General features: G+C 42.8%; 3 protein-coding genes across 9 annotated transcripts; 1 reads left to right on the top strand and 2 right to left on the bottom strand.

Annotated features, from left to right (window-relative positions):
- Window positions 1-912: 912 nt before the first annotated feature.
- Window positions 913-13,580, bottom strand: hmgxb3 (HMG box domain containing 3). Of its 5 annotated transcripts, none has more exons than XM_034543108.1 (21): window positions 13,377-13,580; window positions 12,679-12,841; window positions 12,342-12,516; window positions 11,449-11,958; window positions 11,217-11,324; window positions 10,930-11,064; window positions 10,529-10,791; window positions 9,767-9,876; window positions 9,601-9,681; window positions 9,317-9,399; window positions 8,203-8,310; window positions 7,949-8,089; window positions 6,556-6,863; window positions 6,310-6,437; window positions 5,589-5,720; window positions 5,316-5,500; window positions 4,927-5,149; window positions 4,489-4,622; window positions 3,913-4,032; window positions 3,397-3,606; window positions 913-3,091 (listed from the first exon to the last, which is right to left on the bottom strand). In XM_034543108.1, exons 2-21 carry the CDS (start codon window positions 12,816-12,818, stop codon window positions 2,309-2,311), a joined length of 4,077 nt encoding a protein of 1,358 aa, XP_034398999.1. In that variant the 5' UTR covers window positions 12,819-12,841; window positions 13,377-13,580; the 3' UTR covers window positions 913-2,308. The 5 variants fall into 5 exon arrangements, with proteins under 5 accessions (XP_034398999.1, XP_034399001.1, XP_034399002.1 ...); XM_034543110.1 differs by having other exon boundaries at window positions 13,514-13,534; XM_034543112.1 differs by having other exon boundaries at window positions 2,832-3,033; window positions 13,377-13,573.
- A 71-nt stretch (window positions 13,581-13,651) lies between these two features.
- On the top strand, window positions 13,652-16,785 carry LOC117737290 (SLC35A4 upstream open reading frame protein-like). Of its 3 annotated transcripts, XM_034543116.1 has the most exons (4): window positions 13,693-13,770; window positions 13,900-13,988; window positions 14,343-14,441; window positions 14,789-16,785. In XM_034543116.1, exons 2-4 carry the CDS (start codon window positions 13,974-13,976, stop codon window positions 14,984-14,986), a joined length of 312 nt encoding a protein of 103 aa, XP_034399007.1. In that variant the 5' UTR covers window positions 13,693-13,770; window positions 13,900-13,973; the 3' UTR covers window positions 14,987-16,785. The 3 variants fall into 3 exon arrangements, with proteins under 3 accessions (XP_034399006.1, XP_034399007.1, XP_034399005.1); XM_034543115.1 differs by having other exon boundaries at window positions 13,652-13,988; XM_034543114.1 differs by lacking the exons at window positions 13,693-13,770; window positions 13,900-13,988 and having other exon boundaries at window positions 14,341-14,441.
- A 67-nt stretch (window positions 16,786-16,852) lies between these two features.
- On the bottom strand, window positions 16,853-21,222 carry LOC117737931 (kinesin-like protein KIN-4C). Its single transcript, XM_034544186.1, has 17 exons — window positions 21,152-21,222; window positions 20,991-21,045; window positions 20,839-20,897; window positions 20,692-20,742; window positions 20,453-20,581; window positions 20,300-20,374; window positions 20,134-20,216; window positions 19,549-19,677; window positions 18,828-18,964; window positions 18,536-18,738; window positions 18,371-18,436; window positions 18,160-18,271; window positions 17,959-18,083; window positions 17,680-17,799; window positions 17,333-17,500; window positions 17,057-17,207; window positions 16,853-16,926 (listed from the first exon to the last, which is right to left on the bottom strand). The coding sequence occupies exons 1-17, from the start codon at window positions 21,176-21,178 to the stop codon at window positions 16,853-16,855; spliced, it is 1,764 nt and encodes a 587-aa protein (XP_034400077.1). The 5' UTR covers window positions 21,179-21,222.
- Window positions 21,223-21,750: the final 528 nt, after the last annotated feature.

Genomic DNA, 21,750 nt, shown 5'->3' with positions numbered 1-21,750 from the left:
CAGAGGCTTTGAATGAAGCTTTACCATTAAAACTTCAGAATGTAACATTTTTATATACTAAGAGATTATGATATTTTATACGTCAGCTATTTTGAGTTTTTCTTTGTTGTACCTCACTGAACTGTACTGCCTTTATGTTTATCTCTCCTCACTTCCCTTTTTGTATTTGATAACGTCCAATCTGCATTTCCTCTGGAACATTTTCCACAGTATCTGTGAACATTGCAACTCTGACATCTTTGGAGGGAAGTATTCATTCCGCCGCTGAGACTACGGAAAGTCTAAATGCCTTTTTCCCCGTTTCAGCTAAAGTCATATTTCTGTTTTGAAGGAGCCCACCACTTTTGGACACTTTATGGGGTTCCATACTTTCTATGGTTCATTTTGAACAACAGTCTCTGTTCAGTTATCCATCAAGAAACTAACATATTACAAAGCTTAAGTAAAGCATAATGATCTATACAGTGCCTTTGTTGTCTTCATCTGTTCTTTCCTTCAGTTGCCTCAGAATGATTTATTTCTAATAACTGTGGCATTTTGTCGTCATCATTTCAATGATCTTATCAGCAACAGACAAACAAATATTACCAGGCTTTGTGTTGACGTTTCTCATAGTTCAGCATAAATCCTGAACTCAATTCTACTGTGATACAATAAGTGAAGATTTAAACTGTAACATGTATGTGTTTTGTTGGTGGTTCACTTTAATTAAATGATGTTAATTCAAATATGCCAACCTGTTGAATTTTCTTGAGCATTTAAAAGAACTTAAAGTCAGAGTACTCACAATGAAATTGGACGGGTTCAGCTGGCTACGGTGGTGTTAAGCAAACTATAACACTGAATCATATTTAAAGCTAAAACGTTATTCTGCAAAGAACAGCCATGTTATTGAATAAAAAAGACACAATATTTCTTTTTAAACCTTAGTGGAGTCAAAGTCCCCTAAGCACTTTATACAGATGTCCAGTGTATCTACAATCCTGACAAGGCGTGCCGTTTAAAAAAGTGGTTATTCAAAGCATTAAAAATAATAATAAAATACATTAAATATTTTCTACTCTGGAATGAGAACAATGGTTATTTTAGCAGGTAGTTATGATGAAGACACATGGATGCAAACCCTCTCGTGTTATGTTTGTGGTAGCCAACATGAGGTTGAGGCTCTCTCCACCGTCCACCACTTCTGACAAGTTATAAAAGACATTTGTGGTGAAAGCCAAATTCAGAGAAGTTTCATCACTGTTAAAATCACATAAATATTGCTCCTCCATATTCTAAATGTTCACCAGACAATGATTTCTTATTATCTATAAACGTAATGATTTATTTAATTATTCATTCATATCCATTTGTTACATCAGCAGTTTCATTTACAAGATAATTGTTTAAGCTATTTTCTTTATCTACATAATATACATGGCTGCTGTGATGTCTTCAGGTGTCTCCTATTGAACACTTTAAGTCTTGTTAAGCAAAGCATCGGTGACAAAAAGTAAGGCAGATCTATTAAAATATCTTCAGTTCATTCTCAAAGGCTGACTGTCGATTGGAAATGAAGACAATCACTTGCATCCTTGAATGGATCTCCATTGAGAAGAAGACACAATACAAAAGATCCATCACCACATTATGATTCAGTACAATCGACAGATACACATTCATCATTACTTCTCTTCTCAGTCCAAAAGACTAGCAGGTAAATGCAGAAATGTTTCTGGACATAAAAGCGGTAATAAATACAACGTACTATATTCATGGTTAAATAATAAATACATTCAGGCTTGAATTAGAAGAGTTATTAAAATCCTGTTTACATTATTTGAGTGACAGGAAAGACCACCTTTACTCAAACTTTCACTTCTTGTCACCCTAATAGTAAAAAACACAAGATATTGTTACATTCCTTTAGTCATTTGAAATAATAATCTTGACATTTAGTCTCCATCATCTTGACTTATACTCACTCTCACCCTCCCTGTTACTGTAGTTTGAGATGGCTAAGGATATGACCTTGTTCCCTGTACTTGTCTCTTCACAGTAAACACGGCTGATATTTCCTCACATCAGAAATACACTGTTAAGGTAATGAACGGTGCTGTTGTACACGTCAATTCAGGAGAAAGTCATCTACAACAGTGAATTGTGGACAGCACCGTGTCGCCTCCAGATTCTTGGCTCCTTCTGGTAGCACTTGCTTCTCTCCTCATGGCCACCTCATGTCTCTGTTATTATCTGCACTCCTGTCTTTGCATGCAGCCATCTTTACATTCAGGCCGTCCATGTTGATTGTCCATCCTGAACATTTCTATTCAGGAAGCTCAACCTCATATGTGTCTGTCCCTACCTCTTGCGTCTGTCCCTCCACTCCACTTCCTTCATTTCCCTCTTTCTCTGTGTTGATCTGTGCCACTCCCAGTCGGTACAGAGCATCCCTGATCACGACCTCTCCCGGTTGGCAGGCCTTTACCACATAGTTGATCTGCTGGCTCACAATGTCTCTGCTGGTGAAGAAGTCTACCAGACGGTTGTAAAGGTAGTAATAAGCTGTGTTTTTGAAAACTGCAGGTTGGCACCGCGCACGACTGACCGAGTAACAGTCCTCTGAGTTCAAGGCGGAGTCATCCTCAGCTCTCGGTTCTTCACCTTTGTCATCCTCAGCTCTCGGTTCTTCAGCTTCGTCATCCTCAGCATTCGGTTCTTCACCTTCGTCATCCTCAGGTTTCGGTTCTTCACCTACGTCATCCTCAGGTTTCGGTTCTTCACCTACGTCATCCTCAGGTTTCGGTTCTTCCCCTTCGTCATCCTCAGCTCTCGGTTCTTCACCTTCGTCATCCTCAGCTTTCGGTTCTTTACCTTCGTCCTCCTCCTCTTTCGCCAGCTCAGCAATCAGGTGGACGTAGGGCTCCAGATCTCTGCAGAGGGCTATTGAGTGGTGCTCTAATGGAGCAGGAGGCTCCTGGGCTGCTTCAGGAGGATGAACCAGCCAGCAACTCGAAGATTTGGTGATGGGGTGGACCTGCTGGTTCTCGGCTACCAACGAAAGGTCAGCGCTGTACGGCTGCTCTTGTAGCTCAGCACATGACACAAACTAAAGACAGCAACACAGTATGCACCTTTATCAAAGAAACAAGTATATGCACACACTATGAGACAGTCTTCCTGATAGAAATAGATGGACTTTATTACAGGCCTAATCTGTGATTTCTTATACTGGATGTAAAAGGCTAAAACCAACCACAAAATTCGTAAAACTAAATTTAATCTCAATTTTACTTGAGCTGAATTGACAGGTCTGACTCTAAACATTAATTTGTTTTGTTTTTTAAGCTTTGTTTTTTTTTTTAAAGCACATGGGATTTCCTAAATAGATCATTTGATTTTAATTTCACTCACCTCCGGCTTTTCGAAAGGGTCAGAGAAGCAGCCTTGGTTCCTGCTCCACATCTGGGTTGCCAGTTCTGGGTACTGCATGTCAGCACAGAGCGCCACCTGACGGGCACAGTCACTAACGTAGACTGGGGGCCAGTAGCGGGAGGACAGCAGCAGGTCTACGTGGTCTCGAGCCGTCTCTCCTCTCACCAAGTACTTAGAGCCGCACACCACCTGGAGGGCAAAAGATGAGTAACACGAGACACTTGAAATTACTCAGGGGACATTTAAGTTTGATCTGACTTTGGCCCTGTTCAGACCTGGCAGTATGCGTGGGTGGTCAGATCAAAGTGGACAGCTCAAAGTACCCTTGAGAATGCAACCAAGAGACATTGAGGATGCACTGAGGTCCGATTGCTCCAACCAAATTTGGAGGTGGAGCTGTCCACTGATGATCGGGTCACACAGACACATGTTAATGGCAGATCTGAACAGGGCTATATATTTGTTTTTCACATATGACCTAGCTGCTGTTTTTACCTTGTGGGGGCAGACCTTGGACAGCCTGCCAGCAGTGAGGTGTGGAGGGGGTTGTGGGGCCGTGGAGAGGCCACCATGAACAAGTGTGTACAAGGAGATCAGGGACCCCAGCAGCTCATTCTAACTCAGAAGGAGAAAGAAAGGAGGCTTTTAATTAAGCAAGACCCCACACAAATAGGAGTAAGGAAATCATCTTTCAACCATCATATCAAGCAAACCAACATGCTAACAAAGGTCTTACCAGCCCGAGGGTGCAGGTGTGTGGGGGGGGGGGGGTTACTGTTCATTTAGACCAAGAACTTATCCCACTTGTATACTAGCTAGTATTTTACATTCAACATGTTGACTTCTAGTCATCTCAAGCAAGTTCGGACTGTCTGTCTGACTGTCTGTCTGTGTGTCTGTGTTGGTGTGTCAAGGGACCGGTTCAATATAATAAACGCTGAAAAGGGACCTGTGTAGCAGCAGGAGCCGGGCTTTAAGGCTTTGCCGACTGAGTCCAGCATGTTGTCCGCAGCAGGAAGGCCGCAGATCATTGACTGCTGGATATAGAGTGCTAACTTCTCACTCACTCACCTTAGTGGAGTCTGGGGTGATACTCGCTGCACAGCGGTCCAGTATTGTTCTCAGCTCGTTCTCACTGTGCTCTTCTAGCTTGTCGAGTCTTAGCTGACCATCATGAATGAGACGCACCAAAACTGATGGATCTCCTAAAACAGATGAACGACTCTCTTAAAATATATATTTTTTTAAATGGTCCATATAAGCAACTTGTAACGTATGAAAACTATTACTCACAGAAATCATTAAACATGAGAGGATAACTCAACAAGTAACACTTAACATACAATAAGTTGAAACTGGAACCCTGACATTTGCACCATCAAACACAGCATACCATCCATCTGAATGCCATCATCTTTTTTCATCTCATTCTCTAAGCCACATCGTCATTATTTCAGACTCCAAAACAATATAATACACATTCAGCGGTGGTTTAAAGAAATCCTGTACCTGAGGGCGGCTGTGAGTGTGACAGGACCTTGTCCTTCTCTGTGTTGATGACAGTGGGACTCCTCATCAGCGGAGGAATGAAGGGAGCGATGATGGAAGCATCCACTCGTGTGATGGGGATGTCCGTGGGGAAAGTTGCTTGCTCGATAGCCTCACTTTCCATTGTCAGCCAGAAGTCGTCCACGTGTACCTCATCCGAGACTGAAAACTCAGGCCAAGTAAACTGGACAGAACAACATGTGTGTAAGCTAGTGAAGCGGTCACTACAGTACACCCAACATCTTCACAAGCTTACTTTCTATAGGTTATACATGTGGAAATAATACTTTATGATACCGTCTCTCTAAATTTGTTAATGACCACCTACATTTTTTATATTAATCTCTCACCTCCACATTCTTTAGCTCCAGTACGTTGCTTGTGTATCGCTGTGCAATCTCCAGTTTGGGGGCAACACCACAAATGCCGCAGATCATGTCGTTGTAATCGCGCACCGTCAGACACTCAAAGGCCCAGTAGCCACTCAGGAGAAGCTCCTGGATTTGAGACATCTCCTCTGGACTCAGAGCGTGCACTGAGTGACAAACGGAAGACAGAGAAGATCCAATATGGCAACATTTTCAAATTAAGAATTCACGTATGTAGTTGAATCGAGTGTTTACCAGGGTGATTGGGGGTGTGGTCTAGTATGGTCCTGGCTGCCTGAGGGGGGGCTTGGCCCTGTTTGATACAGGACCTGATCTTCAGAAACAGGTCAATACTTACAAGCAGTCTGTTCCCAATGTTGAACAAACCTGTCACAAAAAGAATCATCATTCAATTAACAGAGAAAGCTGACATCCGGCCATACCACAGTTAAGTGTTATAACCATGAATACATGAGCAACACATACAGTATACTGTGCACACAAATAAAAGAACAGTGTGGAAAGCTGCAGCCAATATATACTTAGAGTCTTATACTAAGCAAGTGAAAGTTTCGATCTCAAAATGTGCCATAATGCTGGTTCTGAAATATTTACTAGCCACATCTTAATCTTAAAATGTGTGACAAAAGGCTATTGCAAGAAAAAAGGGGTCAAGTATTTTTTTACTGAAATGTTACTTTATACACAGTTCATAGTTGTGGTGTCCCCTTTTGGCCAATCAACAAAATACCGAATGATTAAAAGTCTCAGCAATACTTTTGTATATGCAGAAGTTTCCACCATGAAACAATCAGTGTACTTCTGAAAATCATGAAACAGAAGTACCATAATTCCCAGAAGTACAAGCATCATTTGATTTGAGAAATTCTGAACAAATCGCTTGGAACACGATGGAGGACAACGAACCAAGAGTAATCTAAAACTATGAGGCTTCATTACTTGTGGTGCCGTTTACCTGGATGTAGGTCAGTGAAGCTGTGCAGAGCCAGACACTGAACGTTGAGACACACCTTGAGCTGAAGAGTGGCTGTCTGGATCAGAGTCTCAGTCAGCAGCCAGCAGTCCTCTTGTCCTGCGACGGTACTGAGATGTACACAAAGACACACACACATTTTTGAGGATACATTAGGGAGGAGAACATCAACACAGCATGATGGTACCAGGGGCAGGATGGTTAGAATACAGAGACCCATCTTCTCACCTCTGACCTCCTTTGAAGAGAGGATAGCTACACAAGCCACAGTGAGTTGCTGCTGACTCATAGAACTGAGGCCACCCGGACTCCACCAGCGTCTCCGTCTCCAAGTTGTCCCCGTGCTCCTGTCCACATGGTTGAACCAAGACGATCTGGAGACTGTTGAGCTCCTGGATGAGGGTCAACGTTTCCTGAAGCTCAGTCTCGCTCTCAGGAATCTGCAGGGAACGGTGCAGAAACTGCAGGGTGTTTTGGCGCTGGATGTCCTTCTGAGCAGGACTCAGGGTCTGGTACGGATCGAGCAGAGTCTCGGACTGACAAAAGGAAAAAAGAAATCGTCATTAACCCTGACACCAGGACGATATTACTGTCTTCAAGAGGTTGCATCGTCAGTTTTAACGCTAGAGAAAAGAAACTGGTATCAAGGAATCCATCCATCGGTACCAACCGTGTCAAAGGGGATTAAATAACACTCTAAAATCAGGCTAAATGTTGACACAGGGAAAATGGCCTTTCAATTAATTTCAATTCAGTTTATTTTGTATAGCCCAATATCACAAATTTGCCTCAGAGGGCTTAACAATCTGTACACATACGACATCCCTGTCCCGGGACCTCACATCGGGGGGGGGGGGGGGGGGGGGGGGGGGGGAAGGCCTGTTGTGACCTCTGGGATCACAGCTTCATGAAACTTTACAACCACGAACAAGAGACCGAGGGCATTCGGACGATGTCTGGCGTTCTTAGGTATGATAACAATAAGGGCGTTTCTGAGCAGTTACCATAGCAGAACTGCTGCTGTCTACTTGCTAAATGCAATTCCTGCAGGAATCTCCATATGTCAAATTTAAGAGACCAAATCAGAGCATGGATTTTTCTATGGTATTCCTCATGGTCTTGGTGTCGTCATCTGGTATTTTGTAGAGATTTTACTTTTATTTCTAGCATTTTTATGAATTCTTAATTGGTAAATTGTGTTTACATTTAGCACCAAATCGGTTAAACAAATGGTATCAACACACACATTGCTGCAACCACTTATGAGACATGAGTGAGCATGGCAATGGACATCATATACTTCTATCATAATATTCTACGCCCTTTTACACACCACAATATATTTTAAATCATTCATAACATTTTCTGATTTATGACTAGAACAACTCAAATTAATCGTCAGATTCCCAGCTTTTAGTTGATGTACACCACATTTATGGGACCTACTAATACTGCAAAGATTAATGACTTAACATGAAAGGGCTGTTGTCATCAGTCTTAAATGGATGTATTGATGCTAAGAGGCAGAGGCAGATCCATGGTTGCTCTGAGACTCATAAGGGCAAGAGATACTAAAGCTAATACTAAACTTCTGGACAATCTGAAGGAAGTAAGGGTTCACCTTTGTTCCCTTGGCGTTCCTCTGGGTCAGCACACAGCCACACTTAGGACACACTGCAGGTTTGTGTCTGTTCTTGTACATATAGTCACAGGACGTGTTCTTACATCGACCCCTTCCTCGAGCTGTAGACAGTCCCAAATCCTAAAAGAACAAAGAAGAGCAAGAATTACCCACAAATCAAGAAAAAGCGGATATCCAGAAACAAATATACATTACATAGGAACATTTAGTGTAATTTATAGTAGTATACTGACAAAGCTGGAAATGGTGTGTTGTTTGAAAGGCACGAATGACACGATATTCACTCCCTTATCAACCATTGAACACATTGGCTGGCTTCCACCTGCTGGGACAGAAGAGTCCTACGAAAGGCATACGGAAAAAGACAATATTGGATCAAATCTGAACCTGTCTGTCTGTCTGTCTGTCTGTCTGTCTGTCTGTCTGTCTGTCTGTCTGTCTGTCTGTCTGTCTGTCTGTCTGTCTGTCTGTCTGTCTGTCTGTCTGTCTGTCTGTCTGTCTGTCTGTCTGTCTGTCTGTCTGTCTGTCTGTCTGTCTGTCTGTCTGTCTGTCTGTCTGTCTGTCTGTCTGTCTGTCTGTCTGTCTGTCTGTCTGTCTGTCTGTCTGTCTGTCTGTCTGTCTGTCTGTCTGTCTGTCTGTCTGTCTGTCTGTCTGTCTGTCTGTCTGTCTGTCTGTCTGTCTGTCTGTCTGTCTGTCTGTCTGTCTGTCTGTCTGTCTGTCTGTCTGTCTGTCTGTCTGTCTGTCTGTCTGTCTGTCTGTCTGTCTGTCTGTCTGTCTGTCTGTCTGTCTGTCTGTCTGTCTGTCTGTCTGTCTGTCTGTCTGTCTGTCTGTCTGTCTGTCTGTCTGTCTGTCTGTCTGTCTGTCTGTCTGTCTGTCTGTCTGTCTGTCTGTCTGTCTGTCTGTCTGTCTGTCTGTCTGTCTGTCTGTCTGTCTGTCTGTCTGTCTGTCTGTCTGTCTGTCTGTCTGTCTGTCTGTCTGTCTGTCTGTCTGTCTGTCTGTCTGTCTGTCTGTCTGTCTGTCTGTCTGTCTGTCTGTCTGTCTGTCTGTCTGTCTGTCTGTCTGTCTGTCTGTCTGTCTGTCTGTCTGTCTGTCTGTCTGTCTGTCTGTCTGTCTGTCTGTCTGTCTGTCTGTCTGTCTGTCTGTCTGTCTGTCTGTCTGTCTGTCTGTCTGTCTGTCTGTCTGTCTGTCTGTCTGTCTGTCTGTCTGTCTGTCTGTCTGTCTGTCTGTCTGTCTGTCTGTCTGTCTGTCTGTCTGTCTGTCTGTCTGTCTGTGTGTCTGTCTGTCTGTGTGTCTGTCTGTCTGTCTGTCTGTGTGTGTGTGTGTGTGTGTGTGTGTGTGTGTGCTAACCTGCTTTGCTACCGTTGTTGGGACCGTATGGCCGAGTTGCTTCAAAGTGCTGGGTTTGAGACCTGAGAAACTCTCTCGAGGCACTGTGGTTAGACAATGACCGCATCAGCTGAGAGCTGTGACCTCAGAAAGTGCAGTCACCTATTTCAATTCCTTTCTGTATAATACCATATATTATGAAAATAACAAAGCACTGACTGAACATACAATTAAACTGTATCCAAACAACAAACTAAAAGATTGCATTTAATCAAATATAATACAAATCAAATGATTCACAGTACCAGTTGATGATTTATTGTCGTTGGCACTCTGAATCTTTCCTTTGTCAGGTGGGACAGTTATGATCTGGAACAAAGCCCGGCCTAGTAATACAAACACAAGCCAATATGTAAATCGATATGATAACAGCTTAACAATATTGCCTGTGTGCTGCGTGTTTTAGAGCACCTGTGTTGTAGTATGCAGGAAGTATGGGTCTCACAGGCCTCTTCTGAACAGCAGCATTGCTTCTGTCTTGACTTTGGCCAGTTGTGCTCTGAAGACGGCCTTTTATCTGTCTACTCAACGACAGAATGAAAGTACATCAAGTGTAATACACACAATCATCCAGACCTGCAATGACAACAGCTGCAATACACTTCAGTAAGACATAACTGTTTCTTAAAAATACTTTTGGCTGCAAGTAATGGGTAGTCAGAACTGCCGATTACGAGACTTAATTGAAATTATAAAGGAAGCCTATGTAATGCAGAAATTAACCTTTTTTTTTAACACTGCAACAAAGTAGATTTCAGTCATATCAGTTTTGCTTTTATATTTGCAACAATATATGAAAGAGTAATTTTGAGAAAGATTGATGGTGTAAAACAAAAAGGCTTTGCTGAAATACTCTCAAAAACTATGAGTGAAAAGAAACAGCTGCAATAACAACACACAAATGTCTCCTAATCGTATTCCATCCATATTTTCGGGTATGATTGAAACCTTCATAATTTGAAGGTTTCAATCACACACTTTTATACAGTTCAGCTTTTCAAATAAACAATCATTTAAAATCATTTATCACGTGTATCCCAAGTATTGTATATATCAGCACTAATCTGAAAATACAGCAGTTTTTCACACAACTGTCACAGTCCACATGGTCAATATGTTATCGAGATCGAGATGTGGCAAACAGAACCCCCCCCCCCAAAAAAACAGCATTACAATTTCATGGTTGCTTGCTTGGTTTTTTCCTGCTTCTTGGTGCTGCTGCCCTCTGGTGGCTTTGCAGCTGGAACTGCACACTGCTTTTTGGAGCGCCGTTGAACTTGCCCTACTTTTTTGCTCCCAGTGGCGTTTGTTTCACTGACATCTGCATTCCCCTCCTGAGCCGAGGGAGGTGTGGCTTGGCACCTTTCATTAGTCTTGGTTTCAGCTTTCTGTGGCAATTGCTTGGATGCAGGTTCGTTCTCTTGTGTCTTCTTTGCCTAACATATAAATGCAGACAAGGTTAACTGACTTGAGCTGCAGGTAAAAACTGGAGGCTGAATCGTTGTGCAACTCCAAGATGTTCTTATAAGATTGAGCAACCCAAACTGTTTGTGCAGATGTTGTTTGATACTTACAGCAGGGATCCATTTTCCACCCAAGTGGTTCCCGCATTCAGGACACTTTGGTGGCTTGTGGCGGGTGACATAAACAAATGAACAGCCAGGATTTAGACACCTCCCTCGACCTCTTCGGGTGTATGTCTTAACAGACTGCAAAAAAGAGCAAAGCATGGAGGTTTGTGTCTCCTAGCTGCTATGGCCACCCCGATCATTTTAAATCTAAATAATGACATTATTAGACTCTTTGCTTGCCAATTTCAGTATTGACATTTGTACAGTGGATGGATAATGTGGGTGCTTACCATTTTATAGGAAGGTTTGGCACTTTGTTCTGTGTTGGCTCCGAAAGGGACCATCATCACTGGCCCTCCAGAGCTGACACCTGGCAAAGACTTGGACTCTAGCCGGTTCTAAATTGATGGACAAATCATTTCACTGCATTAGTTAAAACACTTTCTGTGATTAAAATGGTAAATAATTCTTGAGTAAATTAAGCTCATTCTGCTAAGTGGTATAAAGACATTCGAGTCTCACCTGTGTGGGTACAATGGAAACCACATGTGTCATTTCCCCCTGTATCTGCTGCACCATCGCTCCAACATAACCACGAGCAGCAACTGTCTTCTCATTTCCTTTTAGAGTGACACCATTTGCTGTAAGGCCACCAGAGCCCTGTGAGATGTGGCCGTCTATAGAGGACTGGGCTTTGCATGAAACAGAGGAGGATGAGCAGCGAGGGATGCCTTGGGAGTCTGTGGGATTAGACACCACTTCTGTTTCCTCTGCTATGTTGTTGACAACAATGGATTGCTCAGAAAGCTCCACCTCACTGTCCAACTCAAGAGATGTGAATTGGGGCTCATGGGGGAGAAGGACTGAAGGCAGACCTCCCTCTACTGGAGAGTCCAGAGCCTCCAAGCTCAACTCTGACTGAGCGCCTGCTAGCTGCTGATTTGAGGAGCAGCCTTTGGACAAGAGAAAGTAACTGGCTCTGGGGAGGATTTTGCGGAAGCCTGGCAGATCTTTGGAGGGGCTGAGAGAAGACTGAGGAAAAAGCACAATCGAGAATATTGTTCATAGCTATCCACAGATCCATCCCTTTGACATCCTAGTTTATCCTAGACATCCTAGTTTATCCTAGTATGTTTAGTTTATCATAGAGTTTTCTGCTAATCGTTTTGCACTTTCGGATCATTTAGGTTATTAATGAGCCTTAAACTGTTTAGAACTTATTGTGCATTACTTGGCATCACCACGATTGAGTATCTCTTGGAGACTAGGAACCATCATACACATCAACACAAGATATTCAGACGATAGAAAGATATCAAAATAAACATTTGAATTCCCTTCAGAACAGGTAAGTTGATTCTAATGTTATTAACAGGTTGTATTCAAGTCAAAAAGTAGTTGAGGATGCATCTTACAGTGTCTATGCCCTCGTTCTCAGACTTGGCCTTCTCCAGATAGTAGCCTCTCTCAGCTACACTGAGCCTTTTCCAGCTCTCGCTGATTCTTTTGTTGATCTCTGACTGTGGTAGATTCGGGATTTCCTTTTGCATAATCTGATGAAGATCAAAGTAGTATAGCAGGTAGGCAGACCTAAAACAGACATACAGACAGACATGCCACATCATCAATCAGTACATGACAGTGAGGGAGACATTTTACTTGTAGAGAACCAATCCCTGTTTAAGACAGGGTCATAATTTGCATTATATTGTAACAGCTGTGAGTGAAGATCCTTTGGACTATGTACATTACCTAGGCTTTTTAGGTTTCTCAGCACTGTCTTCTTGATCTTTGCTCTTCCTCTTTTTTGGAATAGTCACCTCCATTTGGCTGTAGTAGCTCTCAACCTCCTCAGTCACTTTCACAACCTCAAACACCTCCACTTTCTCCATGATCTCCAAAGACCTCAAGCCAACTTTAAAAATATGATGTGATTAGTCGCTTGTTTATGTTTGAGCCTTCATTAAAGTACAGTTTATTACAGGGATGTTGTATCAGACTGCATACATTTTAGCTAAATATAGGTTTAATAAATATACATTGCTTTGCGTAATACTACGCTTTTAACCTCCTAATTTGTAGACGGCACATCAGACACGTACTAGAGCAGCATTAATCATACTTTAACAACATAACTTGATTTCTGAAGTGTATCATAGCTCAGCGTGTAGCTATATTCCAGTCGATAAGAGGCACACAGAGATAACATGTCAAGTAAAAGCCACAGAATGGCATTTTGACTACGGGCTGTAACTTCATGCAGAGAGAATATAGCACAGAAGTGTCTTAAAAATACACCAAACGTGTCATGCTCTTGTGAGACTAATAAAGAGCAAACATGTTAAATGCATCCGTCCTTCCCTGCTTCAAAAGTAGGTGTAATAGCGTGTGCTTATACTGCCTGCACAGTTAGAGCTATCCAATGAAATGCCTTCTTATTGAAGCCTTACCTACGACGACCCGAGGCGCTACAAACTGCTCTGAACGACCTTTAGAAGTCGCTGACAAAGTCAGGCCTCGTGCCGGCGGAAAGTAATGGTGAAATCCACCTGAGCTTCATATTCAATCAATGAGTTGCGATGCATACATGTCTGTAAAGTAGCCTCCGTGTTCGTCGATTTGTAAAAAACATGGCGGTTTGTTGCCATGGTCTTCAACCAATAAAATGTCGTAATAAACAAGTACGGGCCAATCACGGTAGACGTTTTTGACACGTGAAAGTAATGCGTCGCGTGCGTCCCGTAGGCTTTTATTCCCCTCTACTGGTTTTACGTTAGCGTTACATTTGCTGACGCCAAATGCATCTTCCATGAAGTTACTCCAACCCGCCCGGGGTTTATTATCGTATGTATTGGTGTCAGTGTGCTAAATTAACTAATCTGGTTTTTCACACTACCAAATTAAGGCAACAAGTCACTGGCGAGGGAGCGCCTTTCCTCGGGATGAATACATTTGTATCTTATTTTATCCCAGGCCAAATTAATCGAGCTGAAGCAAAAATAAATCCAGGCTGACGAGCCGAACGCCGATCATCACTCTGAGCAAACATGGCGGATGACAAGGTGAGTGAGTTACTGTGTTAATGGTTTTCAAATGTTTTACCTTCATGTTTCGTCAGAGCACAGCAACTGCTAGAGGAGGACAACAGAGGTGTCTTCTTGCAGGCAATTGGCTATCAAATTAAGTCACCGCGGCCATGGTAGTTTATAAATTAAGTTAATCGATCACTGAGCCGGGTAAGTTATGTTGCAATTAGCAAACCAGCAAATTTCGAGAGACTGCCGTTTTGTTGCAGAAGCTCTTCAGTGACTAACGTTAGGCTATGTTGTACAGGGACGCAAGCTATCCTCAATTAGATTAACGGTGGCATTGGTACACTGTTTCCTAATTTAAATGAGTTATTGCTTTCATTATAGGATCCTCTGAAACAGTTAAAAGACCTGACGCGGCTCAAAAACCAGTTGGAGGAGATCCAGAGGCGCGTGGAGAACGAGGTTTCTGTAGGAATCCCTCAGGTAAGTTGTTAACGGTGCCCCTGATAATCGACCTCGCCAGTGGTGTACATTGTTGTTTTTGGGATGGAGTGTGTAATTCTCACGGCAAATAAATATAAGTGTAAATAAGCACAAACACGTTTGGTATTTTTGAAATTACAATACATTTACCCCGTACAGAAGGTGATGGAGTTTATTTGTTTAGTTTTGTCCCCTTATGATTTTTTCTTACATTGTTGACTATATGTTACGATTGTGATACCTATGCTCCCCTTTTTGTGCTGTAAATATGTTAGATATTATTCACCCATCTGTTGTCTGTGCTGGGACTGTATAATAATAATTCTGCCCATCTCGTAATCTTAAAGGGAGGCTCAGTGTTGGGATCGCCATTTCTGAAAGGCTTTCTGGCTGGCTATGTGGTAGCCAAGCTACGCTCCTCTGCCTTCCTGGGAGTGCTGCTGGGAACAATCACTGGCATTTACGCGGCACAGAACTACCAAGTGCCCAACGTTGAAAGGACTTTGAAAGAATATATTAACAGCTGTAAAAAAGGACCAAAATGATTCGGGCTGACTGCTAGACTGGTCAGTGACTGAAAGGGCACAAGAGACAGAAATACTGCTGCTGTCTTGTCAGTGGCTTGTGACGGACCAGCCTTCAAGACTGGACTATGCATTTAATGATACAACTGAAATTTCATTGAGACATCAAAGTATTGGCCTGATGTTTTTTATTTGCATATTGCTTTGTGGGTTCAGTTAAATACTGCCGTTTCATTTCCGCTTGTGTCGGTGTGACATTAACACTGAGTGGAAGACTTTGATCCTACAATGTTTTAATGTTTTGATCAGATTTCTCACATTTCCAGCAAATGTCTCATACACTTATTGCTCCCATCAAAATACATACTCAAAGTTATACAGAGAATAATGCAGAAGTAATTTAGAATAGATATTTGAATGGTTGAGATTCTTTTTCTTTTTTTGCACTATAACTAGTAGAGAAAATTGTTTATTTTGAATCATTGAGGATGATTGTGATCCAGAATGTGGGGCCCAGTTCCCCAGCAAGGATTAGGAGACAGTGGAGGAGAAGGATTCTGTGGGGTGTCCTGTTTGGGCTGATGGTCCTTATCTATGGCTCTCATGCACCACTCATTGCTCTCACCAAGGTAGACGGCCAAGTCCCTTTCAACCCCTCCTCATGTGTTTTAATGATCGAGTTATCCAAACTCTTGATTTCTCTGGCGACTCTCGTGTCAACCGGGGGTACGTCCACCTTACATGCGGCTCCACCTCTAGTCCGTGTGGCCCCCTATGCAGTCCCTGCGATACTCTACGCCCTCAACAACAACCTGGTAGTTCTCATGCAGGACTACATGGACCCCAGCTCATACCAAGTCCTTTCGAACCTGAAAATTGCCTCCACGGCCCTGTTGTACTCCTTCTGCCTGAGCAAGAGGCTCCGGCCTTCTCAGTGGTTGGCCCTGGGGCTCCTCATGGCTGCAGGGGTGTGTCACAGCTACAGCAGCCTGGATCTAGGGGACCGTGAGAGGGCGGAAGCTGAGGAAGGTCCCAGGCTTCATATCACAGTGTGGGGTATTTTCCTTGTGCTGGTGTACTGCTTGGTTTCAGGGCTTGCAGCAGTTTACACAGAGAGGGTGCTAAAGAGCCAGAAGCTGCCCCTCAGCTTGCAGAATATCTACCTCTATGTGTTTGGTGTGGCTATAAATGGGATCTCCTCCTTCTCATTTGTAGTAGGTGAAAAGAGCTTTCTGGAGGGATACTCTGGGGTGGTTTGGGCCATCATAGCAGGGCAGGCAGCTAACGGACTTCTGATGTCTGTGGTGCTCAAGCACGGCAGTGGGATCACCAGACTGTTTGTCATTTCCTGCTCCATGTTGGTGAACGCTCTGTTGTCTTGGGCCATCTTGGGGCTGCAGCTCACACCCTTTTTCCTCCTCCCCATTTCTATGATTGGACTGGCAGCTTTCATGTACTACAGATAGTTAATGGCTGAACCACAAGGCCCGTTGAACTCATTACAGTCTGTGCATTTTTTTTCTAGTTTTTTCAGATGTGATTTGTTTTCTGATCCAGAATCCAATGCATATTTTTATTTGTAACAAACCATATCATGTGAACATTTGTCAGCTGAACCCTACTTTGACAAATAACAAGTTTTTTTTTAATTTAATTCACATTTTTTTACACTGATGCAATCAAACTAAAATAAATCAGGATTATCGTATCTTCAGTGAAACATTTCTGAAGAGTGCTGCTAGTATACTTTTTGTATTTCATTCTCTGCCAAGAACAATGTCAAAGTGTGTTCATGATAACCAATAAACTGTCAAAAACTAGTTTATTTCTAATGATTTACATCAAGCACGCTGATTGATAAACATTAAACATATTCCAGTTATACATTCAATGTTGTTGGGATAACGGTTCAGCCATAGGATCACCCCGCACAGCAAGAGTATCCTTAAACTCTCCCAATGCTGTAAAAGAAAAATGGGAGTTTGAATGCTGGGAGGGAGAATCATATCTGGGCCTCTGTGCAACATTTGACTTCAGGGGAAGTTCCAGCTCAAACATAACATGCAGTCTGGTTGAGGAACATACACACACCTTTACGGAGCTGTTTGTTGTCGGCCTGCAGCTGCTGGTTCTGGGCTGAGAGGTAGACTGCATCCTGCACAGCTTCCAGCAACACACTTCTGTATCTGCTCTCTGATATCGTCCTCTGCTCCTCACTTACCTGACGAAACACTCTGAACACCTGCAGTAAAACAGAAAATGAATTGGCCATATTGTTGAAGGAGACTAGAAAACTAGTAATAAACAAATGAAATGGAAAAAGTGACATTTGAATTGGTGTTCTCTCAAACTGTGTACTCTCCCAACCTGCAGGCTCTCCTCTCTCAGACAATGCAGCTCTGTTTTGTGGTGTTGATATTGATTCTGCAGGTCTTGCTCAGCCTGCTGGGCCTCAGCACGCAGGGCCTCTATCTGCAGCACCAGGACTCGCCTCTCTCTGGTCAGCACCAGCAGCTCTCTCTGGGGGCCTTCTGTCTAGCAGAGGAATGGATGAAACCATAAAAATGCAAGGGAATAACAGAATATAGTTGCAAATGCAGTAGTTTCCACTGCCCACCATAAATCCAGCCTTGCATTAATTCAAACTGACTCAGCATCCTCAGCTAAGATAGATCACAAACTTTAATGTTAAACAGCGTATCTCATTATCTCACCAGTAGCGGTTCCTGGGCCAAGTCTCTCTCCATCTTCTCCACCTCCTCCTGAATTAATCTCAAGTGGTCCTCCTTAAGTTGCCTCCTCTGTTCTTGTGCTTTGCTGTGTTCCAACTGAGACTTAAATTAGCAAAATAAATGGCTGAGTGTGGGTAACCCACTCTCACACACATACATCTTGTTAATATGTTTAATGGGTATCCACAAAGCCTTGTAAACACAGAAACCACTCAGATATATAGGCATACAAAATCACATTTAATTGATAGAGAGCATTACTTGTTGGCAGAGGTCAGATTGCTCTGTAGCCGCCCCGCTCTTCAGTGTTTCCTCTCTGAGGGTATCCCTCAACTGCTGGATTCTTCCTACTCTCTCCTGCACTTTCTCTACATCCCCTTTACCCTCTGTGGATATGAGAAACACACTCAATATCATGGATGTACCTATACATGAACATATTTTAATATCACAGCAAATTACCTCTGATATGTTCTTCCATTTCTTGTTTCAGTTGGGCTTGTAAGTGTTTCATTGGGTCTGTACTCTCTCTGTCATCACTGCTGTGCACATTGCTATTTGGAGGCCGACAACTCTGCCAAATCAATGCAAAAAATGGTACTCATTTCATAATGTTGGGAACACACAATCTGTTATCATTTTGTTAAACTTTATGGAAATGTTTAGTAGGAACCTGTGTTTTGCCTTTTATCTTCTTTGACTCTTCTCTCCTCTTCTCCCAAGACTGACTTTTCACAATCTGTGTGAAAGACGGCAGAATGCATTTCAATGCTCTAATTTAGTCTCTACAGGTATCTCTATAAGCACTATTTCTTTATAGGTTTATTTAATGAATTACCTGCAGGTTTTGGGTCAGCTCTGCTAGCCTGAAGGTGTTGTGAACTTCGCTTCCGCCCTGCGACATCATTATGTTTCTTTGGTCCACGATGCTATCTCTGATCTTTTGCTCGGTTGCTCTTGGAAACCAGCGATAAACAGTGGCCTTGGTGACCAAACCACTCGCTTTCTGGGCCAAAGCTAAAGCGGAGGGGGTCTCGTCATCTAGAAGACCTCATGGATAAAGACAAGTCATTTCTATGCTCAAGGGATTATGGGTAATTTGGTGTGGCCGGGCTCAGAGGAACACTTACCTTGAGGGTTAATACAGTAAATGAGGGCTGTCCTGCTGTTTCCTGTTAAGGCATCATTTAGGAGGAAAGGGAGAATCTTGTCATTTGATGTGGCTTCCCGTTGGGTTTGGTCCACAACCTTCACCAGTGGGCTGACTCTGGAGAGTGTGTGTGGTAGAAAATGATGAGCCATGTTGTCATGGTTCTGTATTTTAAGAGGCCTACTTCACACTTGGCATGCTTTATGTGAGGAGGCTCTGGGTGTTGAGATAAAAATGAAGACCGTGAAGCTTTTCAGATTCCCATGATAAATAGTCTTGATGCACCTTGTTTATGAATGTGATACAATGTATATGAAATCTGGGTGAATTAAAGTCTCCATGGCAGATGATCTTGCACAATGTTGATAATAACATTGTTTACATGGGAAGCAAATGTCTTCATTGTTCATTTGACTTGACCCTAAAACATATATACACCTGGGCTTTTCCAACTGTGACTGTTTAAGATACTTTTTAAAGGGAATACTGAAAAAAAGGGTTAATAGGTTTAAACCAATGCTTCAGTTCCATTTAATAGCATTTCCTCCTCCAGCATAATTCCTTGGACCTCTTTAATTCCCCAGGAACATCTCCAATCAGTCAGAATACTGCTGAACCATTTAGCTGAACATCAGCATATCATTTTCAGTTCCTCTGGCCCATGTAATAGATAGCTGACTGTAATTGAGTACAGGACTGACCCTCTGAGGTCGGTCCTGCCGGCTCCTCCTGCCAGTCTGAACAGCTGCAGCCTGCTGCGGCAGACCTCCGGCTCCGCCTCCTCTGGGTGAAGTTTCCACTCAACAGCCACTGAGAACAGGGAACTACATCTGAGGGAGGCACACGCGCCACGACGAACATGTAGAGACAATGACAAGTCAATTCATTCATGAAGCTCAGGACAAAACACAGAGACACATTTACTGTGTGACGATCCAATCACTAATGTGACAGTAAGACACTTAGTTTTATAGAGGCTGCCGACAGTAAATAATCCATTCAAAGTCATGTAGTTAATGGATTGCATGGCTAGAGTTTATTTGACCTGTGCTTTACCTGCTTGAGATGGATCCTCCATCGGCCTTCAGGCTCTCCGTGCATGTTTCATACAGAGTATAGGCTTCTTCCGCTGAGCACACACACACCTCACATAAACCTCCTACAAGACTGAGAAAATAAACAATGACTAATCCTTTGGTTTACACTTCATACTAGGTAAATGTACATGGGCAGTACGTATGCGTTTGTTGTAGTTTGATGTATCGATGGTCATCAGCTGAACTCACTTCCCAAGGACGGGGTGAACCACAAGTTTTAGACTCTGTCTCCTGGGGCTCAGGAGATCCACAGCATTGTCATCTGGGTAAAACTGACATTGACAAACATCAGTTATCCTGCACCATATTGTGTCTGATATCATTCATGGTGATGCTAATGAATAGAAGGACAAACCTGAACGGACGACACTGAGATGAACAACTCCTCTTCCCCTTGTGACAACACACGACTAAACAGATCTGCCAAGACCTATGATAGTCAGCGGTGAGATGAATTGTTATAGATCAAATCTGCCAATATTAAGAGGAGTTCTGTTTTGAGCTCCACCTGTTTGATGATAGTTTGGTCAATCAGAGCGCTAATCTTCTCTGTGGAGGCTCCACATATCAGCAGCGCTCCATTGTAACCACCGGATATGGACTCAGTGAGAGGCTGCAGGAACTCTGGGTAGAACATCTGCAGATGTATATTCAGGCTTTTAGTTTCCAGACATTCCAAAAGCTTTGGTAATAAAAAGCTGTAAAGTTCAAACTGATGTAAATCAGAGGTCGGAGGCCCTTTGGTACCTGTATGTTGTCAACAGTCACAACTTGGTCAAAGGAGAAGGATTTTGCTTCCTGATTGAAACACACATTACAACCGTGAGACAACATCACAGAGGCTTCAGAAAGCAAATAGCTAAATGTTGATTCAAGCAAATCCAAATGTTTGACCTTATTCTTTCCCGACTTGTAGTCCAAACCACGTCCTTCCTCACCAATAAATACATAGTCTTAACCCAAACACAAGAAAACAAATGTGTAAACACACATTTCTGAGACAGGATAGCAAATTTACAGATTATATATTTTTGTCTTTGCTTTACCTGTGAGTGCAGTCAGAACCACTCCCACTCTCACTGTTCCTCCTCCCTCACACAACTGGAGAAACATGGAAATTGGTCAAAAATGATCAAATCAAACAGTCTGAATTCCTTTATTGTCTTTCCCATCTTTACACCTGTGCTTGATAAAAGAAGGTACTTACAGGTGCGTTCATGTTCACAGTGGCCATCCCATGCGTATGTGTACCACAGCCACTGGGTCACTTGGATTTCATTACACTGCACTGAAATATTTAAGGAGCCAGAATCTACTTTCATTGGTCTGCGTGATCAAGGTGTCGTCACCAGACAGACAAAGGGCACAACTGACGGTGTCAAGGAGAAGTACAAATTATGCAATATTTACCGTAAAAACACAGTTACAATGTCTTTTTGAAATAACAGAATGAGATCAGACTCATATGAGTGACAGGTATGATAATTTTTAATGCAAAAATGGCTATTGGAAATATCAATATATAACAGTCACTATTTACTCAGTGTCTACCTGAGCAGAGGATGAAGTCACTCTCCCTCTTTATGGTAGTTATCCTCGCTTGTCCTTGCCTTGTTGACACAGCAGGGTCGGCGCACGTGACCGCGCCCTGGTTAGTTTGCGGCTCTTTGTGTTGCAGCTCCACCACCACTCAGTAAACACTGTGAGCTCTGTCGGCACTGAGTTTGTACTGTTACGTGCTGATAGGCAACATAAATGCAACCCAATCGTGTACATTGTGCGTGTAATAAATGATCAACTAATTGA

This window comes from Cyclopterus lumpus, chromosome 10 (genome assembly GCF_009769545.1).
Source record: "Cyclopterus lumpus isolate fCycLum1 chromosome 10, fCycLum1.pri, whole genome shotgun sequence".
In the NCBI taxonomy this organism is placed as follows: domain Eukaryota; kingdom Metazoa; phylum Chordata; class Actinopteri; order Perciformes; family Cyclopteridae; genus Cyclopterus; species Cyclopterus lumpus.
The sequence above is the reverse complement of the archived record's forward strand: the minus strand, read 5'-3'. Positions and strand labels throughout refer to the sequence as shown.